The sequence below is a fragment of the Lodderomyces elongisporus genome, chromosome 7 (assembly GCF_030384665.1).
Source record: "Lodderomyces elongisporus chromosome 7, complete sequence".
Classification (NCBI taxonomy): domain Eukaryota; kingdom Fungi; phylum Ascomycota; class Pichiomycetes; order Serinales; family Debaryomycetaceae; genus Lodderomyces; species Lodderomyces elongisporus.
Window position 1 is genome coordinate 1,116,524 of NC_083679.1, and position 11,440 is coordinate 1,127,963.

Here is an 11,440-nt window from a genome sequence, read left to right on the forward strand (position 1 = left end):
ATACAATTTAAATTATATATAAATCTATCTATAAACAACCATGTCTACTGCTACTGCTGCTCCATCCAAAACCTACAAGGGTATGCCTCAAATATCTGGAAACTTTGATCACCAGATTTTTTTTTCCTTTCTTTTTTTGTTTTTTTTTGGTCACTGCTTTTTCAAAACCAAAGTCAAAACCAAAACAATGCAAAGAAAGACTAAAAACATTGTTCATGGAGTCAATTTACTAACTGCTATGTGTTATAGAGATGATCAAGGAAGCTATCTCCACCTTGAAAGAGAGAAACGGATCTTCGTATGTTTAATTTGCCTTCCAGTTTATAATTCTTTACATTTTTTTGGCCTCCCGCCTCACCCGTTCAATTTATTAATGTCCACATAGCCCACAACTGTGGGTTCAGCAATGTGTGACCATGCTTATGCTATACTCCTTTTTTTTTCCTCGAAAAAGAGAGAATAAACATTGATAAAAAAGGGGGAATAAGGGATATAGAAAAACTCAGCATTTGTTACTAACAATTTTTTTTTCATTTCAGTCGTCAATCACTTAAGAAGTATGTTCAAAGCAACTTTCAATTGAAGGGTGGTAACTTTGACTCCTTGTTCAACTCAGCCTTGAGAAAGGGTGTTGAAGCTGGTGACTTTGTTCAACCAAAAGGACCATCAGGACCAGTTAAATTGAAGAAGAAGGAACCAGTTGTCAAAGAAGCCAAGGCCAAGAAGGACAAGGACGGTGCTTCAGCAAAGAAAGCCACCAAGAAAGCAGGAACTAAAGATGCCAAGGCCACTAAAGCCAAGAAGGATGCAACCAAAAAGGACACCACCAAGAAAACTACCACTGCCACCAAAGCTAAGAAGGAAGCAGCCGGTAAAGTGACCAAACCAGCAGCAACAAAGAAGAAAGCTGCTGCTTCTGCCACTGGTGCTTCTACTACTAAGAAAGCAGCTCCAGCTAAGAAGGTTGCTAAGAAATAAGTGAGAGAGAAATTGTTAAACTGCTGAAAACTGAATTGTCCATCAACTCAGTCTCAATTGCCGAGGGTATTGTTGCTGTTGTTTCTTGTTTTTTTGTCAACAATTGATTCCTTACTGTTTTTTTTTCTTTCTTCTTCTTTTTCTTATAACTTCCATTCTTTATATGTTGAAACCCCTTTTTTTTTCTAAAGCTGCTTTCAATTGCTGCTGACTTTCTAGTTCTGCTGATTTTGTATAAGTATTGTAATCTTTATTTTTGTCTATTAAACGTTTCTAAATACTGACTCAAAGTCAAAATTGTGTAGTTTGTTTTTCTCTAGTCTTGAAGCTGTGGGAAATGTGATATGGGTAATGGGAAATGTCAAATGGGGGGAAGTATTGAGCGTGATACCGGAAACGTAAAGTGTAAACAAATAACGCTGCAATCTCTCATGCAGGAATGTAACAATGCGCGTTTAGTGTAATTTTCGGTCCGCTCACTGCAAATAATGCTACCATGTCTCGCTCTGCCATCTTCTCCTGCCATCTCGTACTACCATTTCCTCCTGCCTTTTCGCTCTCTCTGTTTTCATCTTTTTTTTTTCTTTTTTTTTCTTATTTTTAGTCTCTCACTTTTTCTCGTCTTTTCATTTATTGTCCATATCCTTATCCTCATTTGTACGTCCAGCTATCTCACGACGCGGAACAAAACATACTTGGGGCTCAAACGGACCTTAATCAAAACTGTAACAAAAACTGGTTAATAAAAAAAAAATTACTTTGCCATGCGCGTATTGCCAGAATAAACTACTTTTCACAAGGTATTATAGATAACCTACAGTATAGATCACTTTTTGGTTTTTGTTGTTTTTTTTTTCCTTACTTGTCTATCATTAAAATAAGGATCTCTCTAACTGCAACAATGACCAGTGAAAAACCTACAATCTCAATAATTGTTGCTGCACTCAAACCAAGCTACGGGATTGGCAATAAGGGGAAACTACCATGGCGTCTACGTAAGGAAATGGCGTATTTCAAACGCGTTACCCTGCGAACTACACACACCCAAAATGCTGTTATTATGGGCCGCAAGACTTGGGAATCCATTCCTGTGAAATTCCGTCCGTTGCCAGATAGATTGAATATTGTGCTTTCGCGTTCCTTTGCCAATGAAGAGCAAGAAAATGGAGTTATTCATGCAAATTCCATTGGCAGATGCGTGGAATTGATCAAGGAAAAAAACTTGCTGAAAGTATTCATCATTGGTGGAAGTGAGATATATCATGCATTTTTGAGAGAAAAGGGGTTGGTCGACTATTTGTTGATTACAGAGATTGAACAAGATGTAAAAAATGCCGAGGGCAAGGACAAGGAGGGGGAAACTAAAGAAGAAGAAGAAGAAGTGAAGGAAGTGGAGATGGATACGTTCTTAAAGTTTGACACTAATGAGTGGGTCATGGGAAGTCAAGAAGAATTAAAGGAGTATACTGGGGAAACTGAAATTGAGACTAATGTCAAGGAAGGTGATTTCACTTACAATTACACAATCTGGAAGAGAAAGTAAAGAAAAAAAGTACACATATCTATCTATATATATATATATATAGATTTATTTATTTATTAATTTATTTATTAATTTATTGGACAAGACCCAGTAAATGATAATCTAATGCATTATATACTTACAGTGTATGCTGAATAACTTTTCATTTTCACTTCTTGTCATCAAAAACACGTAATCGAGAAGTTACCCTTTCATCGTATTCAAGTTCTTGTACCCACTCAGACTTCTTTTCCAACCCCTTCTTCACCCAATTCTTGGGCCAGTCAATCTCTTCCTCACCAGCCATCAAGATATCCTTATATACAAATGGTCTAGTCTCCATATTCACTATATGTGCTGCTCGATCTCCATAATCATCGGCAAGAAATCTCTTGGTGAACCAGCGATAAATCTTGGTTGGAATATTGACAAATCCTTGCACTTTGGGAACTGGGAAAACATACACTGGTTGCTCAAAAAATTCAGGAACACCTTGCTCGTTACGTACAATCCGACTCATGTCGAATTCTGGCGCAAGTGGCGCATCCGGATATTCTTTTCCGCTAATATATTTCATAGCAACAGGTTTGAGATTTTTTTCCTCATCGTCATCATCTCCATTGTTGGAAGATGTATCATTAGCATGCTCTTCAGCTCTCTTGGCTTCTTCCTCGGCAATCGCTTCCGGTTTGACCAAAGGTCCAAGAAGACCTTCATGGAGACCACTTATATACTCCTTGTAAGCGCCTCTACCTATACATACCACACCTCCAGCAACAGCACTATCATTGTCCATACCTTCCTTGGTAGAGTCGTCAGAAACAATGTCCACTTTTTGAGGAAAGATTCTGTAGAGACCAAGCACATCTGCTGGCTTATACAAGGTAGATCGGCTCACGGTTTCTTCTGAATCAGCTGCTGGAGTGTTGTTCTTTGCCAAAGTAAATGACGTTACTGGAGTCACTGGCGTTGTGGTTGATTGTGATGTTGCAAGTGCATCCTTCTCCTCGTTTGATTGTCCACCAGCCGCTTTGATCCTCAAATCTCGGATTCTTTGAGCAACATTAGCACGAATATCACCTTGTCTATTTTCACTGAAAATTTCAAAGTCAACACAACCTGCGTTGAAAACAGGTTTGATATATTTCCTGAATAGCTTCATCGACTCATCAAGAAAATCATTTGGAGGTGGCGCAATGTATATAGTAAGTTTCCGAGGAATTCGTTCATTCGTATAGATCTCGTCTCCAAAATGTTTAACGCTCTCCATCCATTTCTTGCGAATCTGTTTTTGTTCATATTTGTCATAAGCAATCAGCGAACCAATACCAATGACAACTGACCAGAATATCATCCAATTTCGAGATGGTAAAGAGATGCGCTTGATTCCCATCATTCGTAACGCTGGGTTCTCATACCCTTTCTTCACTGGCTTTGCAGATGGTTTGGTTTCTGCTTTAGGTTCTATCTTGGGTTCCTGCTTTGAAAGCTCCAGTTTAGGATCAGGACCAGGTTCAGACATGTTGAAGGACAAAACTACTCTATTGTCGTGAATACGTTTGAATTATATTGTTGACAAATATTGTGGGGGAGGGGGGGGGAAACTTTTATTTTACAAAAGTGAAATTTGAGAGTGATTTTGTCTAACATAAAAGATGGTATATACTTTTCTTTTTTTTTTTCCCTCTCATTCTTCAACACTTTTTGCAACACAAAGTTGTTACAAATATTTTCTCTCTCTCTCTTTCTCTTTCTTTTTTTTTTTTACTCTCTTTTTTTTCTTTTCTTCTTTCCTCTCTAATTCTGTTTAATTTTCTATTTTACTTTTATTTTTTTATTTATTTTGCAGCTAAAGAATAATCCTCCACCAGTTGGCATTCTATATATATTTACACAATTCTACCTTCAAATCTTCTAGGTTCAAATCTTTACCAATAAACACAAGCTTATTTTGGTCTACTCCATCTAATAATACCCCATTCTCAATGATTTCATAAGTCTCTCGTACTCCCTGAACAACACGCACATCTTCTTTACCGCAAACTAGTATTCCTTTTAATCTGTGCACTTCTATTGGTTTCCCATTAGCTTCTGATTCCCAAAGCACTTGTTGTAAGAATTTCTCAAGTTTTTCGAAACTGCTTGGATCTTTGAAAAATGGAAAGTCAACAGTTACTGTAGTGATTCGATGATCGTGGAAAGAAGCGTAAGTTTCTGAGGATGGTAGTAATCTCGTGTTGGCATCAAAAGAATGCAAATCCAATATTTTATCAGTATCAACGTCTCCAAATGAAGTGGGGATAATAGGTGGAACTTCATTGACAGATCTTATCCTCTTTTCAATCTCCAGCAAGTCATCAACTTTATCTGATTTGTTTAATAAAACTACATCTGCTAATGCAAGCTGCAAATGCGCCGTTGTTATCCCCTCCTCGCCTTCAATTGTTTCAAAATTTTGTTCCTTGTGCCAATGACCACCAACGTCATCCAAGCACTTGACAATATTGCTGGCATCGCACACTGTCACAACTCCATCGATATAAATATTCGACGCAAGTGCATCGTCTAGCCAGAACATCTTTGCTATAGGCGCAGGATCCGCAACACCAGTGGTTTCCAACAAGATATAATCGATTTTATCCTTGGAGTTTTGAATCAAGTTTTCAATTGCAGTAACACCATTATCTTTGACAGTGCAGCAGAGACATCCATTCCCAATGTCTAGCCATTCTTGAACACTTTCATTTTGATCTTGTATAGTGACTGATTTCTCAATAACTGAAGAGTCTCCAAACTCATTCAAGATGATTGCTAATCGTTTATTTGTCTTTAACCCAATCTGTTTAAGAAGTGTAGATTTGCCTGACCCGAGGTACCCCGTAACTATTGTGATGGGGATCTTGCGCGTAACTTCCAAAGGTGTCAGCGACAGTGGTACAAACTCTTGAGGAACAACTTTTTCTGTCTTGATTTGACCATTCTCTGGTAAGTCAGCAACCAATTCTGGTATCTCATCTAGTTCTGTCATCTCGTTGATGCTTTAGAATAGGGGGAAATAAGAAAACACCAAAAAGAAAAGAAGAAAAGAAGGAGGATATGAAAAAAAGTAGTGACGAATATGGTTCTATGATGCAGGATGGAAGGAAATGAACTTTTGCCGCTTGATACACGGCCCGATTTAGCTTTCCAAGGCGAGATTTTGCAAAAAGTATTTAGAGCGCAAAAATTCCCTGTACAGTAGTTATGTCACTTTATATTATTATTATTATTATTTTCAAAAGAAGGAACATTGAATCACATAATTCTGACCCTTGAAAATTTACAGTTATAACTACAACACCTTTAATTAAAATACCTACAATACGTAATTGAAAAATCTCAATTATGTATCGGTATAACAAAGTACTCGATGCGGCATTGGTGGCATTGATGGCCTACCACCTCGTGATATCACCGTACACAAAAGTCGAAGAGTCTTTCAATATACAAGCCATACACGATATACTCAATTACGGTATTCTACCAGAAAACTTACAGAGCTTTGACCATAAACAGTTCCCGGGAGTTGTGCCTCGTACTTTTATTGGTAGTCTTATTTTGTCGGCATTAGCAAAGCCATTGGTCGTACTCTTGTCGGTATTCGGTATTGATTTACTTAACGGTGATCAATCGAATTTGCAGCTCTTGGTAAGAGGAATCTTGGGGTTGATCAATGTATTTATGCTCATTAGATTAAGAGATGCTATAAATAGAGTTACTTTTCGTGATAAAAAGAGTCAAACTAAAGGTCTTATTGGATTTTGGTACATGATCTTGTTGGCGTCGCAGTTTCATTTGAACTATTATTCTTCGCGCACGTTACCCAACTTTATTGCACTTCCTTTTGTCAATTACGCGTTTAGTAAGCTAATTGTTGGTGATTTATCTGGATTGACCTGGTTGGCATTCACTGGAATTATATTTCGTCTCGAAGTTGGATTATTGGGTGCAATTATCGCCGTAGTCTCGTCGCTTGTATTTGGCCAGTCCAATATCGTTGCAAATATTGTTCTTCTTTCTGCAGGTACATTATTTGGTGGGGTTGCTTCATTTGCTGTTGACTCTTATTTCTGGGATAGAGCAGTGTTGCCTGAGCTCTCAGCGTTTATTTTCAATGTTGTTGAAGGAGAATCAGTGAAATGGGGAACTGAACCATGGGGTGCATATTTCACAAAATACTTGCTTCAAATATTCAGACCACCTGTCATCTTGATTCTAGCCGTCCCTGGCCTTATTGGAGATCCAGCAGAAAGTGAGAAAATTACTAAGAATGACCAAGCGGAATCTGTAGGGGAGTCAGAGTTAGAGCCAAAATCAAAATCAAAACCAAAACAAACACCTACACCTACACCTAAATTCATCAGACACCCTGCGGAGTATTCCTTGAAGATATTATTTGTTTCCTCGATTCTTTTCATTATTGCAATGTCCTTTCAACCGCATAAGGAATGGAGGTTTATCACGTACACTATTCCCATTTTTACATTGCAAGCTGCCAATGGATTGAGCAACATCTCAATGAAATGGTCACTTGGGTTTGCAACAAAGCTATTGACTGTGATAATAACTTTCATGGTTTTGTTTTCTTCAATATTGTCCATCTTTCTGGGGTATGTGTCAAGTTTCAATTACCCCGGCGGTGAAGCACTTGCTTTTGCAAATGATTATATAAAGCAAGCGTATCCAGAAACAAATGCACTGGTTTACCTAACTGTTCCCGCATGCATGACGGGAGTCACTAGGTTTCAAGAATTGCACGCTGCAACTACACACTACTCTAAAGAAGCAGAATCGAAAGTGAATCTTGGCGATTACGATATCATAATTGTTGATGAAAAGCAGAACGAAGGTGAGGAATGGGAACTATTGCATACTTCAAAGATATTCCAAGGAGTTAGTGTTCAAGTCTTTTACAAACTTATGATTGCTCAAAAATTCGACAGCTCAACAATCCCTAGACTAGTTCGATTGATTATTGAGGACTTTTTAAGTGGTACCAACGAATCACTGTTAACGTTACTTCGCTCAACTATAAAATTAGAGGATTACCTTTATGTGTATGCAAAAAAAAAAAAAGAAAAGTAATTTAGGGTGAGCTGAAACTCTAGCAAGACTTTATATTAAATAGAGAAATTTATAAATAGAAGTTGACAAATACCAAAGGGTTTAGTAAACTGTTTCCTTTTTTTTCTTCTGTTCTTTTTCTTTCTTGCTTCATAAAACAACGTTTTCATCTGACTCGCGTTTCAACTTTCCTATTGGTGAGAAACGAATTCTTCCGCCTTCATTGTTGTCGTCGTCGGTGGGGAATCTGATTGGCTGAATACGGCCCATTTTTTTAGCAGTGTTGACTAAGCTCGGCTCATCAAAGTTTTCATCATTTGGCAGTAGCTGTGGAATACCTTTTGGACTTGTTGGTTTCTTTGGACTCAGTTGTGCCGGTGGCGATAGGCTCACATTATAATCTAGCCTTATGGGAACTGCACGATTATAGATTTTGGAAGCTTGTGGCAGTAGTCTCACCTTGGACAATCTATCACTTAAGCTTAGAGTTTGTTGGGTTTTCCTACGGAGTGTTGTTTCTTGTAATCTTGTTGGACTTGGCTGTTTAGCTTGTGGAGTGCTAGTCCTTTTCAATGCAAACCTCTTTTCAGGAGTCATCTGTCTTTCCATTTGAAGTTGATTGCGCTTTGTAAGTGGCGACGTATTACTACCAAAAGAGGTATTGCCCATATCAAATTGGTCTTGGTCTTCATGCTTACCTGCACGAAGTTTGCTTTTGAGCATCCACAAATCCATAAACGCTGCCAACGTTTTGCCGTTACTCTTTTCTCGGAAATCGTCAACCATTTGTTTATGTCTGCGTATACTTTTCTGATAGTTGAAATGCCACCTCTGTATATATCCCCTAGCTTTACTGGATAAATTTTGGTCTTCCAAGTCTATCGCCATTGACTCCAATTCAACTTGCGCAAAATGTTTTGATAGCCATCGGTTGAACCAGTATTGGGTATTATCTATACTGACAAAGTTTATTGCATTGTACTGCATGTTCCATTGTAATTCTAATCGAGAGACCCAGAAGTTGAGAATCGATCTTAAGGTATTGGCATTGTTGAACTCAATGGCAACAACTTCCAATTGCTGAGCATTTAGCTCACGGTTCATAAATGTTTGCCTTAGCTTCTTGAGATATTTTCTAGAAATCAGCCGTTGTTGCAAGTACACAAAATGATCAACTCTTGGTTGCAAACGTGATTCGATATTCATCTGTAATCGATCATGCCATCGAATCAAATTTTTACGAAGAATGTACCGTTCACAGAACTGTTGATCTGCCAACTGCCCAATTCTATTCGTTTCATGTTTCCATTTGTCAAAAAACCTTTTAACGGCAAGCACTTTGACATCCAAAGTTTGCTGCTGTCTCCTTCGTAAAACCTCTTCCATATAATGAATGTATTTTGATGTCAATTTCAAATTATAATGCAGCTCTGCTTTTTGTTTATTTTTGGCCAGTATAGCTGCTTTTGCCTTTATTTTGTGAAAAAAATAACCCACCGTGTCATAATTCCTCATTTCTCGATTCAACTTGACTGTACAAGTAGAAATCCAGATTCTGAAATAGGTCAATCTCAATTGTTCAGCCTGCTTGAGCTTGAAAATTTTGAGCCTAGTTGCTAATCGCCACTGTTTAATAACATTTTCTATCAAATACTTATGTCGATAAGTGTCAGCTTTTGCAGCAAACGCAGTACTAGTTTGCCATTTCCTTAGAATATGTATCATATTAGTTTCAGCCAGTTTCGAAGCTAATTTTTTAGCATCTTGAATCCTCTTTGTTTTATAAGCCCATATGGTCCATAATTTGTTCAAGCTCTGCATCAGCAGAAGCTTTACAAAATTTGTACAATCTGTATTCATCTTGTGCAATTTGAGCCATCGGCGAAAAAACTTTGCCTTTTGAGCTTGTAGTTTCATTTGGATATTCTCTTCCAATTTTTTTTCCAATAGATTATAATTTGTATCACCAAGAGCCCCCATCTTCCACATTTGCCAACATTGCTTTAGCAAAATTTGTTCTGAATTTGTTTGGAAGAAATCGCACAACCTCAGCATTTCCTTATCCTTAATGGAATGAATTTGAGCCATGTTTCTCCATTCATTGAATTGAGATTTCAAAAGTATTTTCTGATCCATTTCAATGGCCACTTGATTCTTTTTTTGCTCAACCTCAGTTTTCATTAACCAGATTCGGAAATTATTCTGCATATAATTGATATTAGCTTGCAGTTCCTGTGCTCTCCTCTTTGTTGAAACTAACATCAATCTCTTTAAATACGTAGATTGCAATTTAGAATTATGATATTGTTGTGCCTCAAGGTTGCAAAGAATTAATTTCCCGGCCTTGAGCTGCCACTGTTGACATATTTTCTTTACTAGACTATCATCTCTATCCCATTCGATAATTGGTAAATTTCTTAGCCTCTTGACCCATATGTTCATGAATACCCTATAAATTGTTGATACCCTAAAAGAAGTCAAGCGCATCAAATCAGTCAATGGAAGTGGTTCTTGTCCCTCTACTAGCGCCAGCGCCAGCGCCAGTGCTAGACCCGGGTTCACTTCCAACTCCGATTCCAACTTCATTTTCAATTTCAATTCCAGTTTCGGTTCCGGTTTCAGTCCTGGTTCCCGTTCCATTTCAATCCTTGATCTTGTTGGTTTAGTCAAACGATTTTGCAAGTCCAAAAACTGTGGAATTGTCCAATTGATTTTACTTAGACCCAGTACATTATCAATGAGATCAAATACCTTATCAATATAACGCACATCTTCAAGATCAACAAGCTCTGGGTAGAGATGAACATTTGCATAATAAGCTTTGAATAGAGTAGCAAAATTCACATCAACATCCAACAGCAATTCGGAAAGAACTTGAACAACATCGTTTAAAAGGTATAGTTTTTCACTCCTCCTTAGATTATCAACCAAATCATTTCTTTCATTTTCAAGACTTGTTAGCTCATCATGAAATTCATTTTCTTTCGTTGTCAAATACTCGATTATCTTAACTGTCACAGGTACAGTATGGAATATTGATACATGACAAATCTTTTCAAACTCCTGCAAAATGCGGCTAGCTACTTCGTCAATTTGCAAATCATGACGAGTTTCAAAAAACTTTGAGTAGTGTGTGTATATATCATGAAAGATAGACTTGTTTGTTTGTAAAAGTAAGGGATGTCTTATATCAAGCAGCTGACTACTATCAATTGTTTCAAGTATACTTTCCATTGTATCTGAGTTTCTCCTGTGACTAGCATAATACTCTTTGTCGTATAAAAGACATTTTTTCGTATATTCTTGAAGATCAATCGATGCCTTTTGCAGCTCTTTCTTGAGATGGTTAAACAATTCAAATAGTCGATCAATTACAAGAGTATTGCATTCAAAGTTTGGATCATCATCAATATCATCCAAGTCTTCAGCTAATTTATCGTATGTATTTATTCCAGAACTAGTTTTGTCCTGGTAAGCGTATAACTGCGACGATAACAATGATGATTCATAATCTTCAGTATTGTCTTCTTGTGGTAGAGAAGACAAATCGTTACGATGCTGTTCGTTATTATAATAGTAATACAACGACAAGGATCCAATGGATTCAATGTTGGTGTTTAGTTTCAAACTGTGGCATTCCAAGTGTAAAGTCAACACTTTATCAAGTTCATTGGCAACGCGTTCTCGTGCGCTTGGTAACGCTCTTGAACTCTCACTATCCTTTTCGTACTTGTCAAGCTCCTCCAATTTCCTCAATACATTTTTCAACTGTGTTTTTGAGTCCATTGTACATCTTTCATCACTCTAGTGTCCTGCCGCGTATGGATATATTGTGAT

The 11,440-nt window shown here is 37.5% G+C and overlaps 5 protein-coding genes across 5 annotated transcripts; 2 read left to right on the top strand and 3 right to left on the bottom strand. All coding sequences in view use genetic code 12, as the record gives it.

The window, feature by feature from the left end:
- Positions 1–40: 40 nt before the first annotated feature.
- Positions 41–978, top strand: PVL30_005341 (uncharacterized protein; the record flags this gene model as incomplete). The annotated part of the gene is made up of 3 exons (XM_061119676.1): positions 41–80; positions 250–298; positions 540–978. 3 exons carry the CDS (start codon positions 41–43, stop codon positions 976–978), a joined length of 528 nt encoding a protein of 175 aa, XP_060975659.1.
- Positions 979–1,879: 901 nt separating this feature from the next.
- On the top strand, positions 1,880–2,521 carry DFR1 (dihydrofolate reductase; the record flags this gene model as incomplete). The annotated part of the gene is made up of 2 exons (XM_061119677.1): positions 1,880–1,886; positions 2,091–2,521. 2 exons carry the CDS (start codon positions 1,880–1,882, stop codon positions 2,519–2,521), a joined length of 438 nt encoding a protein of 145 aa, XP_060975660.1.
- Positions 2,522–2,669: 148 nt separating this feature from the next.
- On the bottom strand, positions 2,670–3,670 carry TIM54 (mitochondrial import inner membrane translocase subunit tim54; the record flags this gene model as incomplete). Its single annotated transcript, XM_061119678.1, has 2 exons — positions 2,670–3,619; positions 3,667–3,670. The coding sequence occupies 2 exons, from the start codon at positions 3,668–3,670 to the stop codon at positions 2,670–2,672; spliced, it is 954 nt and encodes a 317-aa protein (XP_060975661.1).
- Positions 3,671–4,379: 709 nt separating this feature from the next.
- On the bottom strand, positions 4,380–5,528 carry PVL30_005344 (uncharacterized protein; the record flags this gene model as incomplete). Its single annotated transcript, XM_001523746.2, has 1 exon — positions 4,380–5,528. The coding sequence occupies one exon, from the start codon at positions 5,526–5,528 to the stop codon at positions 4,380–4,382; it is 1,149 nt and encodes a 382-aa protein (XP_001523796.2).
- A 2,225-nt stretch (positions 5,529–7,753) lies between these two features.
- Positions 7,754–11,389, bottom strand: PVL30_005345 (uncharacterized protein; the record flags this gene model as incomplete). The annotated part of the gene is made up of 1 exon (XM_001523748.2): positions 7,754–11,389. One exon carries the CDS (start codon positions 11,387–11,389, stop codon positions 7,754–7,756), a length of 3,636 nt encoding a protein of 1,211 aa, XP_001523798.2.
- Positions 11,390–11,440: the final 51 nt, after the last annotated feature.